Source organism: Phoxinus phoxinus, assembly GCF_949152265.1.
Source record: "Phoxinus phoxinus genome assembly, chromosome: 13".
Lineage (NCBI taxonomy): Eukaryota > Metazoa > Chordata > Actinopteri > Cypriniformes > Leuciscidae > Phoxinus > Phoxinus phoxinus.
In genome coordinates this window covers 18,613,713-18,639,638 of record NC_136888.1, presented here as the reverse complement: position 1 = coordinate 18,639,638, position 25,926 = coordinate 18,613,713, and the positions used below count along the sequence as shown (strand labels likewise).

The 25,926-nt window shown below is 37.6% G+C and overlaps 1 protein-coding gene across 4 annotated transcripts; it reads left to right on the top strand.

The window, feature by feature from the left end:
* Positions 1–54: 54 nt before the first annotated feature.
* On the top strand, positions 55–25,926 carry ttbk1b (tau tubulin kinase 1b). 4 transcript variants are annotated; one of them, XM_079632086.1, is made up of 16 exons: positions 55–207; positions 298–593; positions 3,285–3,428; positions 4,372–4,519; positions 6,342–6,415; positions 6,490–6,630; positions 6,718–6,822; positions 7,930–7,995; positions 8,148–8,240; positions 8,405–8,530; positions 9,223–9,377; positions 9,524–9,737; positions 9,847–10,022; positions 11,323–11,839; positions 22,454–23,790; positions 24,400–25,920. In XM_079632086.1, the coding sequence occupies exons 3-16, from the start codon at positions 3,321–3,323 to the stop codon at positions 24,842–24,844; spliced, it is 3,705 nt and encodes a 1,234-aa protein (XP_079488212.1). In that variant the 5' UTR covers positions 55–207; positions 298–593; positions 3,285–3,320; the 3' UTR covers positions 24,845–25,920. The 4 variants fall into 4 exon arrangements, with proteins under 4 accessions (XP_079488212.1, XP_079488213.1, XP_079488211.1 ...); XM_079632087.1 differs by adding an exon at positions 2,171–2,251 and having other exon boundaries at positions 55–593; XM_079632085.1 differs by having other exon boundaries at positions 55–593; positions 24,400–25,926.

Below are 25,926 nucleotides of genomic sequence, written 5' to 3'. Positions count from 1 at the left end.
CTTCATACTGAAGCATGACCTGATGATTTTACACAATTATTACAGACTGCTAGATTTGTTTTGTTTTTTCTCTTCACGTTCAAGAGGCAATAAATCAGGAAACTCATGTGTCTCACTTGTAAACTAATTTGTCTTGCCTATTGATATTTTCTGTATTCTTCTGAAGGGCATTTTTCAGGATCACCTTTCAAGAGCACATTAAAGATGGTAGCCTACAACTAACATAATTTAAAACAATTTTCATAAAATGTATTTCCTTAACTACGATTATTTCTTCTTCGTTTTCTTTACAATTAGTATTTTTTAGTAATAAGACGTTTCTGAAGGAATTTCCTCAATGGCTGAAGTCTGCAGATGAGGGGGATTCACGCCTTGCGGGTTGCTACGCAACAGCCGTCTTCTGTCACGCATGTGCGCGGTGCATAGTGGGAGTATCCGTGCGATGCTGAATCAGTGCAGGAGCGGAGGAGCAGAGGAGGCTGAAAATGGTGCAGCATCAACTAGGGGAAGAGGCGCAGCGGTCGCGCCAACGGAATTATGCGGCTCTCCTTAAACTCTCACTTTGAGATTTTACTCCGACGACAGAAGAACAGGTTAGTAGATCGTTTTTTGTTTGCCAAAATATTTTTTAAAACAAAGCGCTGCTTAGTAGCAATCAGCTTGTCCCGTGTATGTTGGCACCTTGTCAATAGTGATGCTGCGCTGGCCCAGGTGCCCAACCGGGCACGCGAAACAAAATCTGTCACGGTCTTGACAAACTATTAAGGCACTCGGGCCCGAGTCAAAAATAGAAACTAACCCATATTATATATATATTATTTATGCTTAAGAAAAATCATGAATAATTTACATTACATGCCACATAATGCAGCTGTACGTCAACAGCTCACGTGGCCTGTCCTTGGGAGTTGTAGTTTTTCAGAGGTGACAATGACCAGTTCCGTTTATGTCTATTGTCTCATTGATGAACGACACATCCCAAAGTGCTTTTCGCTTCAGCCTCGAGCAGGGGAATGTGCTGATGATTGTTAGGCATTGCCCCAATGGACGGTGATCAAACGACGGTTTGGGGGCGGGGCTTAGCCTTCAGGGCTGCTCATTGGATGAGACCGGGTTTGGGTGGGGTCCGTGCAGACGGATCCTTTTGGCACTGCGGAGAAAGAAGCTGAAGATGTCAGGAGACTGAGCCCACGCAGTCCTGTGCTCCTGACATTTAGTTAACTCAGAATAATGAAGTGCTCTCAGCAAATGCTCTATGCAATCAGAATGTCATTATCATTTTGTTAAAGCGAGGCTTCGAGTTTTCCAGGCAAACAGGTGGAGAGCCTGCTGCATGATGAGACTGAGGTTTATCCTTTGGACCCTGCATTTGATCTAATAATAAAGTCAGGTTTTTTAATCAGGTGTCTGTGTAAGATATTCATCATAAAACACATTTAAAGAAATTTCAAACCATTTGACTGAACATTATCAAATGATCTGCTAAGCATTATATAAAGTAATGGATTTAATGTAAGTTAGGCCAATTATATAGCCTATAGGTATAGAATATGAGTAATTTTATTGTACAATACTGAAATTTAAAAAAAAAAAAAAAACTGAATTACTTTATAATATATAGCTAGTGATACTATATATAACTGTTATACTTATATTCTTGCAATAAATTGTTAAAATTATGTTTTTAGTAAAAAAGTACGAATTAACTTATAATTTATGAATAAATAGGCATTACCACAATTCTTTGCATGATTGTCTCAGTTGTTTAGATTTTATTTAGAGAGTTTGTTTTCTTATTTTTTAATCATCATGCTTTTTGTCGCAAGCTTATTTGTTACGTAATGTTTACTATGCTTACTATAAAAGTTATTAAATGACATAAATAATTAGGGAGAGTAAAATACAACGAACAATATGACATCCCTTAGTGCTTGTAACATCACTTTTTATGTTTGTAAATGTTCTGGCAACCACAGCTGCCAGTTTTTACTGTACATTGCCATAACATTACTATACATTTGTATAAATTATACATCTGACATTTAAAGCATTGACCTTATATGTGTTTTTGAGCAATCCATTGCATTGTAAAATAAGTCGATTGATTTTTTTTGATGGTATAATTATGTATACTGAAATACCATTCTGATTTGCTGTTCTGGATGTTAAGGGTGGAGAATAAGACGAGGTATTCCCTAAAATATCTGGCTATGGTTTAACTTTCTCAGATGAAGGTGTCAGAAGTGTTAAGGTGAGAGTCTTTTCAGTTTTATTAATTAGATCCATTTTTAACCCATTGCACTCTTTAGAAAGAAAATTCAATTTAGAAGGTGAGAGTGATTTATAACGGTAAACAGAAAGAAATGTCTGAAATATGTTAAGGATTTAAGCATACACAGAGTATGTGAATATAAACTGCAAGCATGTGAAAAATAATCGCTGTTTCCATTTTTATATGGTTAATAAGTGCCTGTAACATTATGAGAGCGTGCTTAAGGGTGTAGTCCAGTTCTGACAGACAGGGCCTCTGTGTCTGACCGGCTCTAGTGGATACCTGATACTCCGCTGCAGACATTACAGAAATCTCGAGGAGGCGGTAGAGCATTTTTTTCTTGTTCAGGGTCTTAGAATATGTGTCATTGTTTTCAGGATTCTCTGTTTCTGTAAACAGCATGTTCAACAATGGTTTAAGACTGTTGGAATGAATGAAATGTATGTTATTTTGGCCAAATTTTTGCAGTGGATGCCTTTGTATGACCTTAAAAAGGGCTCATTGATTATGGAAAAAAGCCCAGGCCCAGATTATGACCTCCAGAGAAACATATGTCTGTTCCTTCTGGTGTCTGTATTGTATTCTTCATTCTGTTAGACACAGTGCTATTTTTGTTGTCACTTGTCTTGTGTTGGGTTGGTTGTGTAGATACTTCTTTTGCGTTTAGAGTTTAAAAATGATTTTCCTTAAGCTATTAATTTGCATTCAAGTTTTTTTTCTGAACGTGTCAATTCATTATTATTTTAAGGGAATACTTTCATGTCAGGATTTAAACCTGGAAATACTCAGAAAGCTTAAGTTAAAAAAATATGTATGGAATATGTACGATTTTGTACGATTTCATGGTCATAATCAAATGTAAGCAAAATGAGAATATATTATTTTTCATCATTTTTACTCAAATTATAATTCATAATAAAAAAATAGCTGTATTTGGACTCCACAGTGCAATATTTAAAAATGCAATATTGTGGCATGCTAGTTTAGCAGTTGTGTGCACACTGTGTTTCAGGTAAATGGCAGGGTTTGGTAAAGTTCTGGCCAGCCGATGCAGTGCGTAGGGCCCGTTGTCCACGGCGACGAAAACATGAACGGGGCGGGGGAGCAGGTCGACATCTTGCCCCCCAACTGCTTGGTGAAAGAGCGCTGGAAAGTGGTAAGTGTGTGTTTGTCTATATTTAGCTGGGAGTGTGTTCATGGAATAAAGATGCCTAAACTAGTGTCTGTTGCCTTTGTAGCCTAATCGCACAGGACAAAATGCTCCACATATGACAGCAGATGCTTTTAAATCAACTCAGTCTGGCTTCTCTCCAAAATTCTCCCTAACCATTTGGTTGTGGGCCAGTTCATAGCACTTCTCCTTCAAGCAGATCTCCTCAGAAATGATTTGTGTCTGTTTGACTATAATAATATCTTTGATGGGGATGGTGGTGGTCCGTAAAACAGAGTCTGACTCATTTTTTACTGGCTTAAACTTAATCCTGTCATAACTCATGTGATAAAGCATGTTTAAGCCAAGATTAATCGATATGTTTAGTGCATGCTGCTAGAATAGAAACGCACGGAATTGAATTAAATCTTTCTTGAGTTTAGTATTATGCTCAGAGATCGGAACAGCTCGAATAACTTAGGCAATCAAATTTTGTGATACAATGTAAACCAAATCCAGCCTGTTACAATTCACAAAATCTTTTCTCTTCTGTGAATTTAGCTGTTTTAGCTGAATTTGTCCTGTTTAGCTAAGGGACTTTCTCAGGGCATGTTTATTTACGATGTCCATTAAAAATAAAGGTTCTTTATTGGCATCTTTGAATCCAAGAAGTAGCTTTAACATTCATTTTCATTGCACAAAAGGTTCTTTATAGTGGAAAAAAGGTTCTTTAGATTATTAATACGTTCTTCACACAGATTTCTTTGGGCAACCCAAAATGGTTCTTCTATGACATTACCGTGAAAACCATCTTTGGACCCTCTTTTTTTTAAGAGTGTATATTGTAAATGTGCGAGACCAGCTCTGACTCAAAGCATGCGGAATAGGTGACACACAGGGTAAATCAATGCTCTTCTATGACTGACCTTGCGTTTGTTTGTGTATTCAGCTGAAGAAGATTGGGGGTGGAGGGTTCGGGGAGATATATGAGGCCTGCGACCTGTTGTCACGGGAGAATGTGGCTCTTAAAGTGGAATCCGCCCAACAGCCCAAACAAGTGCTAAAGATGGAGGTTGCTGTGCTAAAGAAACTACAAGGTGAGGAGACTAAGAGGATGTGTATGCATTTAGTGTCATATTCAAGTTAGCTAATCAGTTGTTGACAAACAGCACAGTTCATTGTGTCACTTGCAGCATCATGTATGTGAGTTAAGCCAGCATCCATCTCATCCATTTCCAAGACACTTATGGCCTGTGAAAACCGTTTTTTGGCGTTAAAAAACTACTGTCAGGATTTACTAAAGACACGCAGGGAGAAATTAGCGCTGAAAAGGCAGGGACAGGGTTATTTTTGCGGCTGACCTTATTGCATGCATTTGTAGGAGTTTCCCTATTAGACACAAACTTTATCTTTAGAAGAGTCTTTAAATGAATCACGCAAGGTGATTTAATAAAGTTTGCGCTAGTCAATTTACTAGTGTTTGCGGCATTATTTAACCCCCCCAAAAAAGCTTGGTAGATTGTGTTGGTCATTATTGAAATGATCCAGTTGCATCTGTGTTCTTTCATTTGCGCATCATCAGTAGATCATGCGCAGAACTTTCCACTCCCATCGCGCTTTTATGGGATTGCGCTCTCACACTAATTTGCCCTAAATCTGGCCCTTAGTGATTCTTTGTTCCTCATTTTTTTGCGTTAGTGGATTAATGCAAGGAATATTCAACAAATGTGTAATAAAACAACATTTAAGTATCCTCGATAAACTTCCGATAGTAAACTTTTTCACTGAATCAGTGTTTTCTTTAGGCTGTAATAAAAAAATGATTCTTCATGTTATATCAGCAATGCTCACACTATCATTCTTACAATTCAATTTAAACAATGTACTTTATAGTAATGTTGTTCTTTCTCAAGTTACCGGCCAGTTGGCGAGACTGTTCTATGTACTTGCCAAAGCTCATTTTATACTTGCATGTGTCACTTATACGTATCTATTTATATCTATTCTGATAAACTACCATTTAAAATGATGGGGTCAGTACAATTAAAAAAAAATTAAGTAATACCTTTTATTCAGCAAGGAAGGATGCATTAAATTGATCAACTTTCTATTTATAAAGAATCAAGATTTTTTTTTTTTTCATGGTTTCACAGAAATATTAAGCAACACAACTGTTTGCAACATTGAAGAAATTAAATGTTTCTTGAGCAGCAAATCAGCATATTAGAATGATTTCTAAAGGATCATGTGACGCTGAAGACTGGAGTATTGACGCTGTAAATTCAGCTTTGCCATCACAGGAATAAATTACATTTTAAATTATATTAAAATGGAAAAAGTTATTTTAATTTGTGAATATTTTTCACAATATATTTTTTTTGTACTGTGGTTTTAATCAAATAAATGCCTCCTTGGTGAGCATAAGAGACTTCTTTCAAAATTAAATAAATCTTACTGACTCCAACTTTTGAATGGTAGTGTACAGTACATCTTTGTAGTTAGATGATAAGGGAGCAGGATCTGTAAAAATATGTGACCGTTCATCTGTTGTTCAAATGCCCATCATAATGTTTTCAGATGTGCACAAATATGAAACACACACAGAGACACACTGTGACTTTCATGCCTGTCAAGGCAGTTAGCCTCAGCTGTAGTTCAGGCATACCACTGGGAGTCTATATGACTAATGAGCGTGAAGAACTGAAGGATTACCACACTTTTTCTCCCTCCCTCTCTTTTTCACCGCTCTCACATGTCTTTATAACCTTCATGGAGGACATGCTGGAATTCCAAATGTCACCGCCTCTCTCTGTACCTGCTTGCTGAATGTGTTTTCTATGTGCGAATGAGTGAAAAAGCTGTAATATGTGTGATTTCAGTGTAATATCTGTGACATTACTGCTTTCATTTCTTGTGCAGGAAAGAATCATGTTTGCAAATTTATTGGATGTGGAAGAAATGACAAGTTCAATTATGTTGTCATGCAGTTGCAGGTACAGTATTATTTTAAACTTCTTTTTCTTATGTGTGTGTGAAAGAAACTGCAGCTGAATCTCTCTTTCTGTAGGGAAGGAATCTGGCGGATCTCAGGAGGAGTCAGCCTAGAGGGACGTTCAGTATGAGCACGACTCTACGGTTGGGGAAACAGATCCTGGAGTCCATTGAAGCCATTCACTCTGTGGGCTTCCTGCACCGAGACATTAAACCTGTACGTCCCACTGCTTCCATCTCTTCTCTTTCCCAATCCATTTACCTGGCTTCTGTCAACTGATTCTGGTCTCTCTCTTATCCTTAGTCTAATTTTGCCATGGGCCGATTGCCGTCTACCTGTAGGAAGTGTTACATGCTGGACTTTGGTTTGGCACGACAGTACACTAATACAAATGGGGAGGTGCGGCCAGTAAGTATTGCTTTTGCTTTATTTTGTGGTACATTCTTCTTCTTCCTTCGGTATATTCTCTCAAATACTATTTGTGTTAGTTTTTTTTCAATGGAAATAGCTAAAAAATGACCTAATAAGCAACATTTTTCACATTTGTTTCTTGCATGTGCAATTTTTATATGTAGTTGTGATGCTTTATGTTTCAGGAGTTATTTCTAGGGATGTACCGATATCACATTTCTGGCCAATTCCATTAAAGGGTTAGTTCACCCGAAAATGAAAATTATCACATAATTTACTCACCCTCAAGCCATCCTAGGTGTATATGACTTTCTTCTCTCAGCCAAACACAATCGGAGTAATATAAAAAAAATATCCTGGCTCTTCCATGCTTTATAATGGGAGTGAATAGTTACTGAGATTTTGAAGCCCAAAAAAGTGCATCTATCCATCATAAAAGTAATTCGTATGGCTCCTGTGGGTTAATGTATCATGCATCCCTATTTATTTATTTATTTATTTATTTATTTGATTTGCCTTTCACTAATAAATGTTATTATTTGTATGTTTGAATTCATTTTTATGTTTCACTTTTCTCAGTTTTGTTTTGCAGTTCTGTTTTGGCTCATGTTGAATCGCATGCTCCCCCGCCAAAGATGTTTGTCCCTGTTACCATAGCGACAGTCATATTGTGAGTTTTCCAAAATTTTGGAAAGATTCCTTCCTTACCCTCTGAAGGCTTTTAGAAATGACACACTCCTCCCTAATGGTTGTGCCCTTAAATATCAAATGCTGAATCCTGCAACATACCCAATTTGGACATATCCACACACCCCTGCTGTACCTTCTCATACTCTACCTGCATCCTACACCTTTACTTCCTCAATGTAAAAAACTTCCTGTACATGTCTTCAATTAATTGGACGCAGGCTAAACTCCAGCCCCAAAAGGTCAAAAAGTTATGAAAAGTAGCTATACATAATTCCTGTCGCTCCACCCTGCCTTATATTTCCTTTCCATGATTGCTCTGTTGTGATTATCTATTTACTTATTCCAAGTGTTAAAGTATAAAAAGAAAGTAATATGAATTCTTATTATGAGACTCTTTTAAATGTTCTGCTTTAGCCCAGGACGGTGGCTGGGTTCAGAGGAACAGTACGCTACGCTTCCATTAACGCTCATAAAAACAAGGTAAGTGTAGTGTCAGCTTCAGAGAGGACACCCACAGACTAAACACAATCCAAACATATTCATTTGGCTTTATGCAATATCTAACTGGATGATTCTTGTCCAGAATAAGTTTATTTTTTAAGAAAACCAAAAATTGTTCCCCTTCTTAACAGGAAATGGGTCGTCATGATGATTTGTGGTCGTTGTTTTATATGCTGGTAGAGTTTACTGTTGGACAGTTACCATGGCGTAAGATAAAAGATAAGGTAAGACAGTTGTTTCACACTCACATTAGCCAGGGACTATGAAGAAAATGGAACTGAATTGAGTGAATTAACCCTTGTTGTACTCAGTCTTAAGAGCTTTTGTTTAAAATATTTAAAGCCTTCAGAGTTGTTAATTGTGTCTGTAATGTGTGTCTGGTGAACAGGAGCAGGTGGGACAGATTAAAGAGCGCTATGAGCACAGGATGCTGTTGAAACACATGCCCGCTGAGTTTCATGTCTTCTATGACCATGTGCTGGATTTGGATTATTTCACCAAACCTGATTATCAGGTAAACCCTTCTCATGTACCTCTAATCACCCACTTCCTGTGCTCTTACCTCCTCATTGAATTTGTGTGTGTGTGTTGCAACAGTTAGTCAGACCAACTGCTAGATGTTTGTACATAGCTTAATGAACATGATTAAATTCTGGAAAGATTTTTTGTGGTCGTCAGAGAAAAAAGATGAATGAATATATATATATATATATATATATATATATATCAAAAGTGTCAGTGAAAACATTTATAATGTTAAAAAGAGATTTTTACTGCAAATAAATGCTGTTCTTTAAAACTTTCTATTCATCAAAGAATCCTAAAATAATCATTGGTTTCCACAAAATTATTAAGCAGCACTATATTTTGTAAGAACACTCACTGATAGTAAGAAATGTTTCTTGAGCACCACATTATGTTACTAATCATGCTGAAAATTCAGCTTTGCCATAATAGGAATAAATTACAATTTATAATATATTAAAACAGAAAGCAATTGTACTGTATTTTTAATCAAATACCTGTAAAAGCAGCCTCGGTGAGCATTAGAGACTACATTACAAAAAAACATTACCGACCCTAAACCCTAAACTTTTGAACGGCATATATATATATACACATAAAACACACAGTATATACAAATGTATTATTTCATGCAATTACTTTGAATGAAAAATTTTCTTTCTTTTCTTCTTCCTGGTCTAGTTGCTAATGTCAGTATTTGAGAACAGCATGAAAGAGAGGGTGATAACAGAAAATGAGCCGTATGACTGGGAAAAATCTGGAACAGATACGGCCCTGCCCAGCAGCACACACACACCACCGCAACAAAACACACGGCAAACTGCTGCCATCGTGGGGTAAGATTACGCTTACAACAGTATCAGACCGTTTAGACAATGGGATGGGATTCTGGACTCTGTTTTGACTTTAAAATGACTGTGATTCTTATATGTCTTTGAATGATATGGATGTCATTCTGATATGGCTTTGAATTGTCTCTCAGGGTGGTGAATGTGACACTGGTACCTGGTGAATTACCGAGGGAAAACACTGATGATGTTCTGCAAGATGAACATTTAATTGAAGATGACCAAGAGAACGCCCCACCTGCTTTGATACCCAGGAGGCCTAGCGAACCTGCTCCAGCCCCACCTGCTGGTGAAGGATGGGATGAAACTGACTTCAATCGTAACCAACTCAGGATCAGCATCAGTAAGGTACTATTTTTTGATGTATAATGCCCAATTATTCAAATTAATTGTATTCTAATTAGTTTGAAACATGCTTTTAGATCAATTAAGTGTTTAAAACGGCTTTCCCTCCCAGACACAAGTAGCATCAGAGGATGGGGAAGAGCCTGCCGGAGGAGGGAGGTCAGTTTCCCCAGCGAGGGGCGGAGAGGCAGACGCTCAGGCCCGCCCTCCAAGGTACCGGAGAGTAAACAGCCCAGAATCAGACCGCCTGTCCGCTGCAGAGGATAGAGGAGATGGTGCCGATAAACGGTAACATTTATCACTCTATCCCTCTGGCTGACATTTAGCTTTCTAAAGAGTCACTCGACCTAATGTGTCTTGTTGGAAATAAAAGCATTCAAAAGTGATTTTCTGAGAATAAATCCTGTAAGGTTTTGTTTTGTACTATACCATTCTTCTCTGACATTTAGGAAGCCATCTGGGAATTTACTGAAAGGACAGTGCATGCGTGTCTTATTATGGAAACATATGGCATTTTTAAGATCAAAATGGCTTGGCAATTATATTAGGAAAAGTTAAATGAAAGATTAATGCAGTTTTTATTGGGTATAATGATGTATAATCTTAAGATTTATTTTTTTCAACCCTTTTTGTTGACATTTCTGACTAATCTATCATTAATCATATCAATATGAAATTATCTCATATTGATAATTATTATTAGTAATACATATTATAATATTTAATATAGTAAAGAATTAATCATATGTATTAGTGTCTAAACTAATTATAAAATGTAATATTGCAGGTTTATAGAAATAATAGCACATTGCAGCTAATTATGCCACAAAAAACAAACAAACATTTGAACACAGTTCAGATAATTAGTTTTAGGGATAATGAGATTAACGACTCAATGAAACACAAATTAAAATAAAAATAAAAATTATAGTTATTTGTTGTAATTTTATTAAAAGCATGCTGTATTGCAGGTTGTGGACAAACACACTACATTAAAAGTATTTTGTGCTTCTGCTAAGCTACATTGATTTGTTGAGTATATGTAACATTGTGAAATATTAATACAATTTAAAAGAACAGTTTTCTATTTTAATCATTCTTATGTAATTTATTCCTGTGATGGCAAAGCTGAATTTACAGCGTCATCGCTCCACTCTTCAGTGTCACATGATCCTTTAGAAATAATTCTAATATGCTGATTTGATGCTCAAAAAATTAAACATCAGTACTTTTGTGGAAAACATTATACATTTATTTCAGAATTATTTGATGAATAGATATTTCAAAAGAACAACATTCATTTGTTCCTTTTCATTTGGTTACCTGACCACCATTGAAAGGCCGGGTAACCATAACTTAAAAGATCAAATCATGAATATATTATTTTGTAGCATTTTAATTTTCTTTACTGCTACATTTGATTTATGCCATTTGAAATTAAACACAATTGAATGCATCCTTGCTAAATAAAAGTATTAATTTCTTTAAAAGAAAAAAAGAAAAAAAGTAGTATTCTGTATTTAAATACTTTTAAATATATTGTTGTTCAGTTGATTGTGTGTCTTAGTCTTTGTGTGTTTTGTGGCAGCTCTCGTATGGACATGCTGGGGTCTCCATCCAGGCACGTCTATTCTTCCCAGCCTGCTCAGATGTTCTCTTTAGACGCTGGACAGGGAGAAAGACTGGCCGGCGGCCGCCATGATGTCTCTGCAGACTGTGACCAGGAGGCTCACAGCAATGCCTTCATCCGCTCAGTCCCGCTGGCAGAAGAGGAGGACTTTGACAGCAGGGAGTGGGTGATGATTGATAAAGAAACTGAGTTGAAAGACTTCCATCCTGGGGCAGAGCCCACCACCTCAGGCACCACAGACGAGGAACCAGAGGAATTACGCCCTCTTGAGGACCATGAGGAGAGAAGAAGGAGAGGAGCGGTGCACGGGATGGGTGGAGCTGAGGCTGTTGTACGACCCAAAACTCAACGCGGGATGATGATTGTAGCAGAGGAGCAGGGGCTGGGACCAAGCCCCGCCCATTCACCTTGTCACTCGTTGCCTCAAACCTGCCCAAGAAGGAGGGAGTCGGAGCCGTTTGGACCTGATGGCCCGGTAAGTCACACCTGAGTGTGTATGTGTGGGCAAGTGCGTGTATGAATGAACTTGATCACTTTATATGTATGATCTTTAGCACCCTGATAACAGCTTTTTGAAAGCTTAAAAGGATAGTTCACCCAAAAATTAAAAATATGTCATCATTTACTCACCCTCATGTTGTTCCAGACCCATAAGACTTTGGTTAATCTTCACAACACAAATGAAGATGTTTTAAATGAAGCCTGAGATGTTTCTGTCACTCCGTCGAAAGGCCAGGTAACCATAACTTAAAAGATCCGACTTAAAAGTTAAGGCGTTGTAAAACAAATCTATATTAATCAAGCGGTTTCATCCAAGCCTTGTTAAGAGATATGATCGCTTTATATGGTTTTACAGATTTAATTTAGGATGAACAGATTGAAATAAATTTGAATGTATTGGTTTTCATGCATCATGTACACATGAGAACCAGGCGTGTGACTCATGAATTTATATGTGAATAAAAGCCTGAATAAAATCTGTTCATCATATAAAGTGATCATAAGACTTGGATTAAACTACTTGATTCATATGGATTCATTTTATTGCCATTTTTGGATCTTTTAAATTTAGTTTACCTGGCCTTTCAATGGAGGAACAGAAATGTCTCAGGTTTAATTGAAACTATCTTAATTTGTTTTTCGAAGATCAACCAAAGTCTTATGGGTTTGGAACAACATGAAGGTGTTTTTTGGTTGACCTATCATTTTAAGTCTAGTTTGAAATATAATTTATTGCATGTTATCGTTTTATCACCATTGGTCTGCGAGTACATGCTTGTTTTCATCAACATTAATTTTACCACACAGCTCATTTTAGTTTTGTAATGTGACATATCTGAGAGAAATAGGATATTCAACAACAACAAAAATTACTGTAGCAAATGGGATGAAAGGATTGTCGTTTCAGAGGAAGAGCAATTATTATTTTTTACTTTTTATTTGGTATTTAGGCTTTTTAGAATAACATCATGAATGATCAAATGAATAGTTTACTTCATTGAAAAAGTAAATATGACCATTTTTGATTTCATGTTGACGTTAAAAGCCTTACAGAGAAAGACTATATGGTTCTAAGGACCCAACACCTGTCTAATTTATGTCTCTACTCCGTACACTGGCATAGATTTAATTATTGTTGAGACAAAATTATGTTCATGACTGAATTATTGTTTTTTTTGTTTTGTTCCATATTTGTGAATAAACACAATAAACAATAAATAAAATGGTAACAGCTTACAACAAGGGTTAACATTAGTAAATGCATTTGGTACAGAATTTATTAATATTTACTTATCAACCCCTTTTTGGGGTCGATACGTTTTTTTTTTTTTTTTTATGATTTTGAAAGAATTATCTTCAGCTCAATAAGGCTGCAATTATTTTATAAAAATAAATATTATTACAAATAAATAAACAGTTTTCTATTTTAATATATTTTTTTAAATGTAATTTATTCCTGTGATACAAAGCTGAATTTTCCAATAAATAAATAATAATAATTGTGTTCATTTTTAACATTTCAATATTTTGAATATGAACGAATGTACAAGTGTTGTTGTTCATGATATCTAATGCATTATTAACTAATTTGAACAAATAACAAACAAACCCTGCTTCTGTGAAGTTCCTGACATCTTGAAAGTCACTTGCTGAAACCACAAATATCCCTTACTGGGTGCTCGTGTGTGTGTGTGTCTGTGTGTGTCTGTGTCTGTGTCTGTGTCTGTGTCTGTGTCTGTGTGTGTGTGTGTGACTGTGTGTTTAGGTTGTGTTTAAGCCAGAAGTATTAGGAAATACTTCTAGCATTTGCTCCTAGCTGCTGAATATTTTACATACTGACATCATCAGAACTTGTATTGCAAGATAATGAGCATACATTGTTTGAGTGTATGTACGCCCCCCTGATGTATATGTGAGTGTTTTATGTAATCCTGTCCTGTGTGTGTGTGTGTGTGTGTGTGTGTGTGTGTGTGTGTGTGTGTGTGTGTGTGTGTGTGTGTGTGTGTGTGTGTGTGTGTGCACGTCATGCTCAACAGTTCACAGCCAAGCTTAGTTTGCTCATTGGTCATACGGTCACCGTGATTTTGCCAAGTAAGACATGTTCCTGGATCAACACATTTTGTTGATCCTGGAACAACATTTCTGTCTGAAAATGTAGCCCTCATCCCTATCTTTACTCCTAATCCTAACCCTACTTTAAAATCAGAGGGAAATGATAGGTGAATAGCACTGATGTAGAAGCACCTAACACTGGTTGTAAGTCTAAGCTTGACATAAACCGTAATCTTGTCCCCAAAAATGATTGGTTGATTGGAATGTTGTTCCAGGATCAACAAAGACGTTGATCAAGGAACATGTTGCACTTGGTGAAATCACGTTCACCTTGGTGGTCCAGGGGTCTGTGTCCACACGGTGGCTCCTTCACAACATGTAGAACATACACCCACTCACACCTAAACTTAATCAAGCCTGTCTTTAGCGTTTAGACAGATGTGGGCTGGTCTTGTCCTCTGAACGAGTTACAGCACATCTATGTGTTTGTACCACCCATTTGATATAATGTATCGTATATCACTTGTTTTTTATTGGTGTGCTTTTGTGTGTGCATCACACATCACACACAAAAAAGACAAAAAACACGATTTTTTTCAATACTTCGCGCTTTAGTTTTTCCTCAGCCTGATTCCTCTTTTCCTCCACTCTTATTGGTCTTTTTCAGTTGGAGGACAGGCCACACCCACATCACTCATTCCCGAGGCCCGCCCATTTGAGAAGACTGGCGTCGTACGTGTTTTCCTCCAATACCATGGACACGGAGCACTTCCCCCACGACCCCGCCCTCGGGGCAGCGGCCATTCAGCGCAGCCGCTCAGCTGAAAGCAGCCCCGCCCACCGTCACGCCCATCGCAGACACATGCCCCTGTCGCAGGGCAACCCCAGAGCCCGGCATTCTGTACTAAATATACCACGCCTACACATTCAGCAAATGCTGGCTAAACTTATGAACAAGACATGATTCACCCACCATCAACGTACACAGATGCACACGTGTGGTGCCGTTTTAATAGAAGAGGAGTACGGTGCCCGCTTTTGTGCCCATAGATGAAAAAAAATCAGTACGGAAGCTTGGGCAATAAACTTGGTCTGTGATTGTGAGATCCGTGTGCATGTGGGAGAGATTGTGTGTGTGTGTCAGCGAGATATGAGATCCTCTCTAGCTACCGGTACACTGAAATGTGTTATTGGATATTTTAAATGAAAAGGTTCACCCTAAAATTACAATTGTGTTATCATTTACTCACCTTCATGTTGTTCCAACCCCCATGACTTTTGTGGAACTCAAAAGAAGATACTTTGAAAAATGTCCAAAAGTCAGTGCTGTTTTTGGACCACATTGTTCTTCATTGCATGGACGAAAAACAAATGTCTTCTTTAATGTTCCACAGAAGAAATTCATACAGGTTTGGAATGACACAATGACAGAATTGTCATTCTTGGGTGAATTTTCCCCTTACTTGGGAGAATTGGAGAAAGATAAGTTATTCTCCAAAACAAAGCAATTCTGTACAATGCTGTAAGATGTATTTACTCATAAAGACACTACACTAAATATTTTGTAAAAAAAGAAAAGAAAAGCAAAAAAACACATTTTTACCTCCTTGGAGGATGTTTGCAGAGCTGCTGGTGTCAGGTGGGACGGGCGCATTGACTAAAGTGATGAGAATATCATTTGTTGTTGTTGTTGTTGTTGTTGCTTTGGCCTCTTAGAATCTCATGACACCATCATTTTCTGTGTAAGAGGACAGATGTGATGGAGGCTGATAGTGTGATTGTGTTTTCAATGTTGAATGTCGGCCAAAAGCAGTTACTTAAAAAGGGTGCGTTCACCTGCTGTGTGTTCGTATAGGACACTAGAAGGACAGTGAGTGCTTGCTAAGCTATTTTTGCACAGTCTGTTCGCATCAATATGATCTCAGCACATATAGAACCTGTCAAATGCCACAACATGCACCTCCAGGCGGGATGAATGGCTTTCTTAAGCAAGCATGACAGAATTTGAACTGATGGATCTCTTTATATAGATTCTTATTGGCGTCTTTCGTAGCCGAGAGAAAGCGTGACATTAATCACATTCAGCATGTGCAGGGTTCAGAGGCTTTGGACCTATACAATAATCCAGTTGCTTGGATCCTCTGGCATTTCAAGCAGAGTGTTTTCAATTTATAGAAGAGAAACTGAGTAAAGAAAGACAGAGAGAATGAGTTGTGTGTACACATGTCCAATGTGTGAGTAATAGGCTTGAATAAAATGCTCTGCATGGATAAAAGTATGTGGACACACATTTCTATTTAATGAATTTGGCTGTTTCAGCTACATCCTTTACTAACACGGCTGCATTTAAGTCAACTTTTTTTATGCCCTTCCCTCGCTGACTTTCCCCCATTTCGTTTACACGAATGTGCATCATTGGTTACGTTGCGCAATTGCCCACTACTGGCGGAACCCTTGCAATGTGTTTAAATGCAATACTTATTTTTTTCACCTAATTTTGCACACAGATAGAGGACAGTCTGAACAATAACGACAGCTATTTTAGAGACTCTAACTCAATCCATCTAGCGCCGCCAACAGTCCAAATTTGCACTTAAATTTATGCTTATACCGTAGAATACGCCAAAATAGACATGAGGCTGTATCCAGACCAAACTTGTGTAATCACAAGTATAACTTGAGGGTATGTGCGGTGTTTCGCCACTGTGCCACCTAGTGGTCAGGAGATATGAAAATTGATATATTTGCTTTTAACTACTGAACGGTTTGACTAAAAATCAAGTGCAGCATGCCTATTGTAATGATACTGCTCTTAATTTATTCTCTGGGTCATGCTGAGAAGATACATATCAATTTTGTCAGACTTGGCCAAACTTCCTGCCCTCCATTTTGATTTTCTTTAAAAACTTACTTTTTCGAACTCCTCTTAGTTCGTCCGATTTTCCAAATAAAAAAAATTCAAATTCTGACTCGAATTGGATTCGTCCAAATTCGAGTCAGATCATCTTCAAACTATGTCGGCAAAAAGTTGTGGATTTAGTGTCAATAGACAAAACCATTTTCGTATACCGCATCAATGAATTTGATGGCATAATTCCAACCTGCATCTCAGGCTGTATCTCTGGAAAAGATTTGACATATTGACACCAAACTGTATGTGTGTAATTGTGACTCAAGGCTGACCACACCTGATCAATTTGGTGTCAGTGCCACCATTGGTCAACAGTAATAAGCAATTATGTTACATTACAAGTGATTGTATTTATGGGCTTTGAATAACTTTGCTTAAAATCATCTACATGGTCATGGATCTGCCTGAAGCATACATATAGAGTAGATTTACTCCCTTGGACAAAATCAAGGAGACGATTGTCTGTCCAAATAAACTTCCCTCGTCCACTTGACAAAGTTGAACGCACAATGGCGATGGGGATCCCCCAGAGGGAAGTGCATAGGGAAGTTCATGTCTAAAAGTGGAGTTAAACGCAGCCAAGGTATACAGCCGGACAACCTCCTCCTAAACATTTTTAGGTAAACGACCATGGTTAAAAAAATGATATGCTTAACAATTGAATGTCGGTTTGGTGTGTGTTTACATACTTTTGGTCATGTGGATTAATTGTGATATCACATTTGTCTTCCATATTAGCTATAAAAAGATATTTAAAGATACATTTCTCTGCTATAATTATTTAAGTCAGTATTACAGAAACATATGCATATTGCTTTCAGATAGAGGGATATTAGGTTCTATGTGAACTTAAGCAGTGCTTATCTGAGGGCAAGAAAGACATAAACAACATCCTCTATGTCAAGACATCTGACTAATAGTTAATGAGTTGAGAAATTTATAAAGTTCTGGAATAGAGATATATTAAATATATTATCAAAGTGCAATAGAGGTCAAGGCAATAGGAGCGTAAAAAGGAAGACTGAGCCTCTTTCTTTGGTTTTGTCACACATGCATTAGTGGTTTGATGCACACATGCAGATACCGGTATTTGAACTTGACTATAATTTATCATTCAGCAAATGAATGTTGCCATTTTTGTTCCTGGGCTTAGACTTGACGTGCTATGTTAGTGTTTAAAGTCACAATAGTCACATGAATCAATGCATAAATAAGCTTTTGAATGCAGAAGCGCAGTATCGGTGTCATAGAAATTAGATCACATATTGTGTAGTAATCAGGCACGATGCAATAAGTGTTGTGTTACGTTTTTTTTACATGCATAAATACATGCATACTATTATAATGTTTATTAATGTTTTGAATTAGCTTTTATTTTTATATTTGTTGTCTCCTTTTTAATTTTAGTTGAAGTTTTAGTAATTTTGTTATACGATTTTGTCATTTTGATTTAACTTTTTTTGGTCATTTAGTACAACTTAAACATTTATTTCAGTTAGTTATTATTACAGGATCATTTCTAATTTTTAATAGTTTTAATTTGAATTAACAATAAAACATTGGTTCTGATTGGTTGACTGTGTCACATTTGACAGACACGTTGGTTGTGCCTGGTTAGTGCACAACGTTAGATACTTCCTATGAAAAATTTTAATTATCGCTTTATCCTCTAGCCTCAGTTCAGTTGAGATATATACATATCTGTTGGGAGATTGATTTTTTGTCAGTGTATTAATGTTTCACTTAAATTTATGCTGTAGAAATGCTATATGACTCAATGCTGGATATCAATGCATATGCGAACCATCTTGCTGAAGATGTAGAATTTCTTCTTAAACTATAATTTGCCTCGCTGGGCCAACTGCACCAAACTCTGAGTGGTAAAAAAAACACATGAATAAAGACAAAGTGTAATATTGGTTTGGAACTCAGCGTTCATAGCAGTTGGCTCCTAGCGTCTGTGCTGCTGTGCTTTGGGTGTTTTAATGCAAATTACACCAACCACTGTTTATCTGGAATCACCAATGTACTGTAATGTGTATGTTCAGAAGAGTTTGTAGTCTGAATTGTGTGAAACAGCTGATCCAAATGTCTTCCTAACGGAGAAGAGTAGCACAGACTGAATGACTGTACATATGTATACGAAAGCTCAGCTGTAAATGAACCCTGGGTTTTATTTGTTATGCAGGATAATAGTACCGGTAATAGTAATGATTTCTGCATCCCAACGATTGTTAATTATTGAGGCATCAAATACACTACTGTTTAAAAGTTTGGGGTTGACGATATCTTTAATGTTTTTGAAAGAAGTCTCTTATGGTCAGCCAGGCTGCATTTATTTGACCAAAATTACAGTAAAAACATCCATACTTTACCGTTTTATTTTTTATTAAATTGTAATGTAATGTAATGGCAAAGCTGATTTTTCAGTAGCCATTTCCCAATGTCACAGGATCCATCAGAAATTCTTCTTCTCCTTTTTTCATGAGAAATTATTCTAATTTGCTGATTTGGTGCTCAAGAAACATTTCTTATTATTATTAATGTTGAAAACAGCTGTGCTGCTTAATATTTTGGGGAAAACCATGATACATTTTTAGAAATTTTTGATGAATAGAAAGTTCAAAAGCATTTATTTAAAATATTAATATTTTGTAACATTATAAATGTATTTACTTTACCTTTTGATCAATTTAATGCATCCATTCTGAATAAAAGTATTAATTTATTTTCTTTTTTTTATCCCAAACTGACCCCAAACTTTTGAAAGGTAGTGCTTATACACATTTGATCAGATTTAATCTTGACAAGACAAATATCTTTTTATTAGTATATTTAAATTCTGTAAATTTCTTATGAAGAAAATAATTGCCCAGGAAATGTAGTGTTTCCACGCTGATAAAGATTTAAAGAGTCCAAATTTTTTTACAGTGTGAGATAACATGTTCAGATAGTTTGAGGAAGGTTAGAGGAAGTTTCACAAATTTCTTCTCTGCTTTACTGAGAGACTGTAAATAATGATGTCCATAACTTCTGAATCTTAGTGTTGTTACATGTAGTACCATGTTTTATGCTAAATTCATAATAAGCCGAACAGCTTTTCATTGCAGTCCTGCTTCATGCCATTCAACATTCATAACCTCTCACATTCTCTGTCTCTAACTGGGTCAATCTTTGAGCTTGTCTGAACTCCCCAGAGACAAACCTTGAGCTCCGAGCAGCGTGAAACAGCGTTTAGCAACGTCTATTTGTATAGAAAAACGTCGTTAAAATGTATTCTTTTATCTATTTAATAATGTGCTGGGGAAAGTCTAAAACCATGTAGATGGCTTCTCACACATCAGTATTGTTATGGAGAAATTTTAAGACATTTTCTGAGTCAAAATTTATATCATACGCTGGACTTTTTATTGCTGATAAATGTTACTCGTCATCATCAGCTAATCCCAGACCTGCTCATAAGCGTTACATGTGTGAATCAGGGTCAAACTTCAACTGCAAGAGTCTTTCACAAAATAGCTAGTGCAATAAACACCATAGGGACTATATAGTAGACTTAATAGTATTATGTACAAGCATGTATTTTGGGCTTTTGTAAAAGTAAGTCTTTGGACAGATAGCTGAACATGCTGCTGTACTAACACATTCCTCTGTCTCATTCGCTCTGTGTGTGTCCATTGCTGTACATACTGTTGGCTGAGCACTGTCTTTGAGTCTACACTTGAAATCACAAATGGGCTAAATCGTTTAAAAAATATTACACTGTAAAATGGACTTTTGTGCCTTTTTAACTATGTATGTCATTCTAAAAAGACAATCCTGCAAAGCTTGTATACAACCAAATCACAAGTAAATAATCTGAAAAATGACTAAAATTATGGTCTCTTCTCTCACAATGTGGTCCAAAATTTTTGTTTTTTTTGTTTTGTTTTTCTGTATTCTTATTGTGCATATAAAATTCTCTTTTTAATTAATATATATATATATATATATATTATATATATATATACACACACACACACAGTTGTAATCGAAATTATTCAAACCCATTGCAGATCAGGTTTATTGGCAAAATTTACAGACTTTCAGGTGTTTGCAATGAACAAATCAAACTAAGTAATTGTATGTAGTATGCTTCATTCTTCTTCCTCCAGACATACCGCTGATCCAGTTCCAGTTTTGTTTCATCGCTTCACAGAACAGAATCCCAAAACTTCTGGGGCTTATTTATATGATTTTGAGCAAATTGGAGCTGACTTTTCTTGTGCTTTTGGGTCAGTAGTGGTGTACGTCTTGAAGATCTGGCATGGAAACCGCATGCGTTTATTATGCGCCTTACTACCACCAAGTCTTGCTGCAGGCCTTTTGCTGTCACTTGAGGGTTTTTCTGAACCTGCCTTCTCACAAATCTGGTCTCAGAAAATATAACCACTATTCCTTTAATTTTGAACTTGGTAACTATGCCTCCAACGGTGTCTCTAGGAACATTTTAGTTTATTCACTTTTTGTATCCTGTTCCTTGTTTGTGAAGGGCAATGATATCTTCTCTTAACTTTTTGGACCAATCTTTTTACTTAGCCATATTTGTAACATGTCAAACGTGACACTCAACAAACCTAACTAGCTGAGATATTTCATGTGTTCTAGCTCAAGCACACCTGGTGCAACTAATGAAGCTCTTGATTAGTTGTATCAGGTGTGCTTGAGACAACACCTGTTTTGCAGATTTGTGATGTTGTGAGGGATTCTATTCAAGGGGTTGAGTAAGTTTGAGACTGCAGAAGTCATAAAAGTTCCATTTTCAGTTGAATTTGGGGAAACCACATAGCTGAGCTATTTCAATTACTTTTGTTTGATTTGTTCATTGCAAACAGCTTAAAGTCTGTAAATTGTCGTTCAAAGGTTTAAGCTTTTTAAATAAATCTATACTTTTATTCAGCAAGGATGCATTCAATTGATCAAAAGTTCAAGTTTTAATCATTTTTTATTATAATTTTCAAAATTATGAAATTTTGAACTTTTGATCAATTAAATGGTAAATTTTTGATCAATTTTCAATACATACTACCAATCATGATACTTTTATTGACCAATAATGCATTAAATTGATCAAAAATAAAGCGTAGCGTTAGTTCTGGAAGGTCACATCAGTCAAGCTTGCTTACCCTAATTAATTACCCTCCTCCATCCCCAGCTCCTCCGCTCATCCAGGACTTGGCCTTCTGATATTCCTCTTCGATTCAGACTCATGTTTCTTGAATCATGTTGTACATTACATTATTGAACATTAATGATTTCTGCAATACATTTATGTTGGTTCTGTTCTGTTTACCCTAAGGGGGGTTATTGCTGCTGTCCCTGCTCTTGTCCTTGCTAGGCTGCAGGGAGTTCTTGCCCAGAACAGAACCATACCACCAATCCAAACTGTATGCTAATTTTCAATCATCTTTGATGATAGTGGTCCTGACAGAAGTTGTATATGAAATTGCATTAAGCATTAAATTGATCAAAACATTTATAATGCTACAAAATATGTCTTTCTAATACTAATACTAATTTGAACTTATCCAGCTCTTTTAACATTACTTCACTCATTTCATTTATCTTTTTCTTGCATTGTTACAGGAGATCGCAGTGGCTGAACCTTCACCGTCTTCCTCTCAGACGCGTATGAAGCGAGTCGACTTTGTGTCCGGTGTGTTGATGTTTGATGATCTCAGAGAGGAGGGTGCAAAGATGGGAGGTTCTGGCAGTGACGGAAGCCCGCGGAGTAGTGAGGGAAGTCCAGAGGGCGCTGCGTCTACCCTACTCGCCCCCGCCCACCGGGACCACGACCAGGAAGAGGGCTCACGCACGCTGGTGCTTGTGTCTGCTGGTAACGGGCAAGTCTCACCTGGAGACGGGCAGGGAACACTCGCCGCATTGACACCGCAGGGAGAGCGGCCCGTACCAGATGAATCTGAACCCGGGACTCTTTCCTCTGTTATTAGGTCTGAGCCCAGACCTATCATCATGACATCTGCAGCTGTAATCACCAGCGGTTCTTGCTCACCGCCGTTCACCAAGGTGGAACGCACTTTCATACACATCGCTGAGACAACACATCACAATGTCATGACAGCCAGACATCGCCCGTCTGGACTGGATGAGTTGATACCTAAGTGTGAGGCGACGGGTGGAGTGAAAGAGGAGAGGGAGGGGGTCAGTGAACGAGAGCAAAAGGAGTGCAAAAGAGATAGGATTACAGTAGAACAGGAAGAGGATGAGAAGAAAAAAGAAGAAAGTGATGCTGAGAATGGCAGACAGGCTGAAGAAAAAGTAACTAAAAGTGGCAGAGAGGAAGCAGAGACTGTGTTTTTAGCTGAGTCACATGACCAGCCAGAGACTACAGCCATTGAGGAGGTCTCTAGAAAAACCAAAATGGAAGTCGGACCAGATGGTGTCGTGCCAGAAGTAGACCAGCAAAGGACACAGGAGCAGGAAGAGTGTCATTCTCCGACCCCTGAAAAAAACAGAGATACAGAGGTGGAGGATGAGAAGGACATGTCTCCACCGGAGGGGGAGTCACCCAATAGAAAGCCAATCCCACAGAGACGGAGCCGTATTCCCATTCTCATGTCGGAGGAGGAAACGGGGTCAGACAAGTCATCGCAGAGTCAGGAGCAGTTGCAGCGAACTCGCAAAAGCCGACAACAACAGCTGGCCCGCCTCGTTCTGGAGCGTAAACAAACACATCTGATTCGTTCTCGCTCCGCCTCCTCGCCCTCCCCGACACTCTCAACCACCGCATCTGAGGATGAAACCCACCAATCAGACGACTCTAAGAGAGGAGAGAGGGGAGCAGATGGGAGAATTAGGAGCAGAATCCCACGGCCAGTCACACCCATCAGGGTGTCTTCTGACCAAATGGGGGGCACGACCCTCCTGCAAACCCAGAGATCTGTGTCTTTCATTCAATACAGGTTGGTGGAACAGAATTGCAATTTAGAAGTCATTCATTTGAATCTACACTACCAGTTAAATGTTTGAACACTGAATTTTACTGAATTTGCGTTTTTATGATCTTATAAACAGTTCCATCTAAAAGCCTATGGATATGTGGTTATGGACCCATTTTTGTTAATACATAATTCCCTTACTCACTCCGTGAAAAAAAAAAAAAAAAAAGAGTATTACAAATAGGTAAAACAAAATTGAATGAATGATAAATATATAAACAAAATAATTATTAGCTATAGTTTTATGATTCTCTCCAGGTTTAACAGTACTCTAATTGTGGGTTATAACACACAGAAGGTTAAAAAAAAATCAGTTTATAAAAGAAATACAAACTGGATATAAAAATATACAAAATATATAGCTGCCTTTATATTTTAAGACAGATGTCTGTTTATAAAATCTACTTTCTTTCTTGAAATTTCTTCTTGCTCGTAATGTGAAATGTAAAATTGTGAATACTGAACCTCAGATTTAGCTTGGCACTTTTACTGACAAACTATGCAAGGAAAATTGTACAGACTATCCTATAATAGCTCAGAGTGATATGACTCATTCTTTCCTCTCTCCAACAGAACCAAAAGTTATGTCAATCCCAGGATTCAAAAGTCTGCAAGTCTGCACACAAATATCCATCAGCAGCCACCTAAACCTCAGCTCCGCCCCTCTAAAACACTTCCACCCCGTCCTCCATCTTCAGGCCCCTCCTACTCACAGGGAAGTCGGACCGCCACACGTGCTATTACTCGTACCTTAACTCTTAATTCCACTCGAAGCATTAGCACCTCCCCTCGGAGCCACGCCACCTCTCGCACCGACAGCCCCTCGCCTCAGCGCATTCGCCGACAGCCTATAGCCAATGAAACGCAACGACAGCCCCAGCAGCCCAGACCTCCTTGCCCGTCGCAGTCCAAATCCAAACCTCAGGACTCCACCCCCAAAAAGAGCAAAACCCACCCATCAACCTCATCTCAAAAAGCAAAGAAAGACCCACCGGACTCAAAGACTACAACGAGATAATTACAATGCATTGAAGGACTTCATTCCTCCAGATGATCTTCATACTCAGCATCATCATCATCATCACAATCATCAGTGTTGGACTGCACCTCTCACAACACACAACAGATTCAACCAAACATGTTCGTTATTCAGCCAAGTGACTGCAGCAACTACTGAAATACCTCTGATGAGGAGAACCTCTGACATGAATTCACACAGCGAGTGTACACAACTGTGTGAGGGGAGGGCGAGTTGTCATGAATGAAGTGTGTTGGACTGATGAACACACATCATATGCCTTAAACCTGCAAAGGAAATAATTGCTGCCATCACAACAAAGCTTCCACAGGCTCTATCCTTCTGTCCATGGCGCTAATGCCACTATCATGTTCAATAATACAATCAATCACATTGTACAAGTTAGAATCGGGCTTTACTGCAGCTTTACAGATTTTAAACACATGACTGTACATGCCATTTGTTTTAATTGAATATCACTTCCCAAAATGTTTTTGAGTAACATCACAATATCAGAAACTGGACAAAAATATAGCTTTATTTAAACTTACAAAAACCTAAAATGTATTAAAAGTCCCAAATGTACTGATTACTTATCTAGTTGGTGTTTGGGACAGCCTTTTATATCAACTCAAGTCAATTACAGTGTGCTAAAATTTTTATTTATCTCAAACATAATTATATAATCATATGCACCTAAACTTGGTAGTTCTGTGCAGAATATGCTGGGGAAAAAATGTCATATGGTACATAAATCTGGTATTAATACCTAAATTTAATCTTGATGACTAACGTTGCTGCTACAGTTTGATGTCAATCATATAATCATCTTGGCCCCGTCTGTGTTTCTCTCTCTCTCTGATCAATTCGTCCGTGACACTCGTCTGCTAAATTTATTTATAACCGGATCCCGGACCAGCGGTATGCATTTGGAAATGCTCTTTCTGTTTATTGTCTTTTGCAGAACTGTAGAATAATGTAAGCAGTGTACTTTTGAAAAACAAATTTATATTTTTGTTCCAAAAAAAAACAACAACAAAAGATTAATGGATGAAAATAGGATTAACTTTGTTGCATTTTTC

Bases quoted from the DNA above. Each gene is read 5' to 3' on its own strand.
- ttbk1b (XM_079632085.1), top strand. From the start codon at position 3,321: ATGCAGTGCGTAGGGCCCGTTGTCCACGGCGACGAAAACATGAACGGG. The intron at 6,823-7,929 runs GTAAGTATTGCT...GTTCTGCTTTAG, and splicing joins CAAATGGGGAGGTGCGGCCA to CCCAGGACGGTGGCTGGGTT. The intron at 11,840-22,453 runs GTAAGTCACACC...GCATTGTTACAG, and splicing joins CGTTTGGACCTGATGGCCCG to GAGATCGCAGTGGCTGAACC.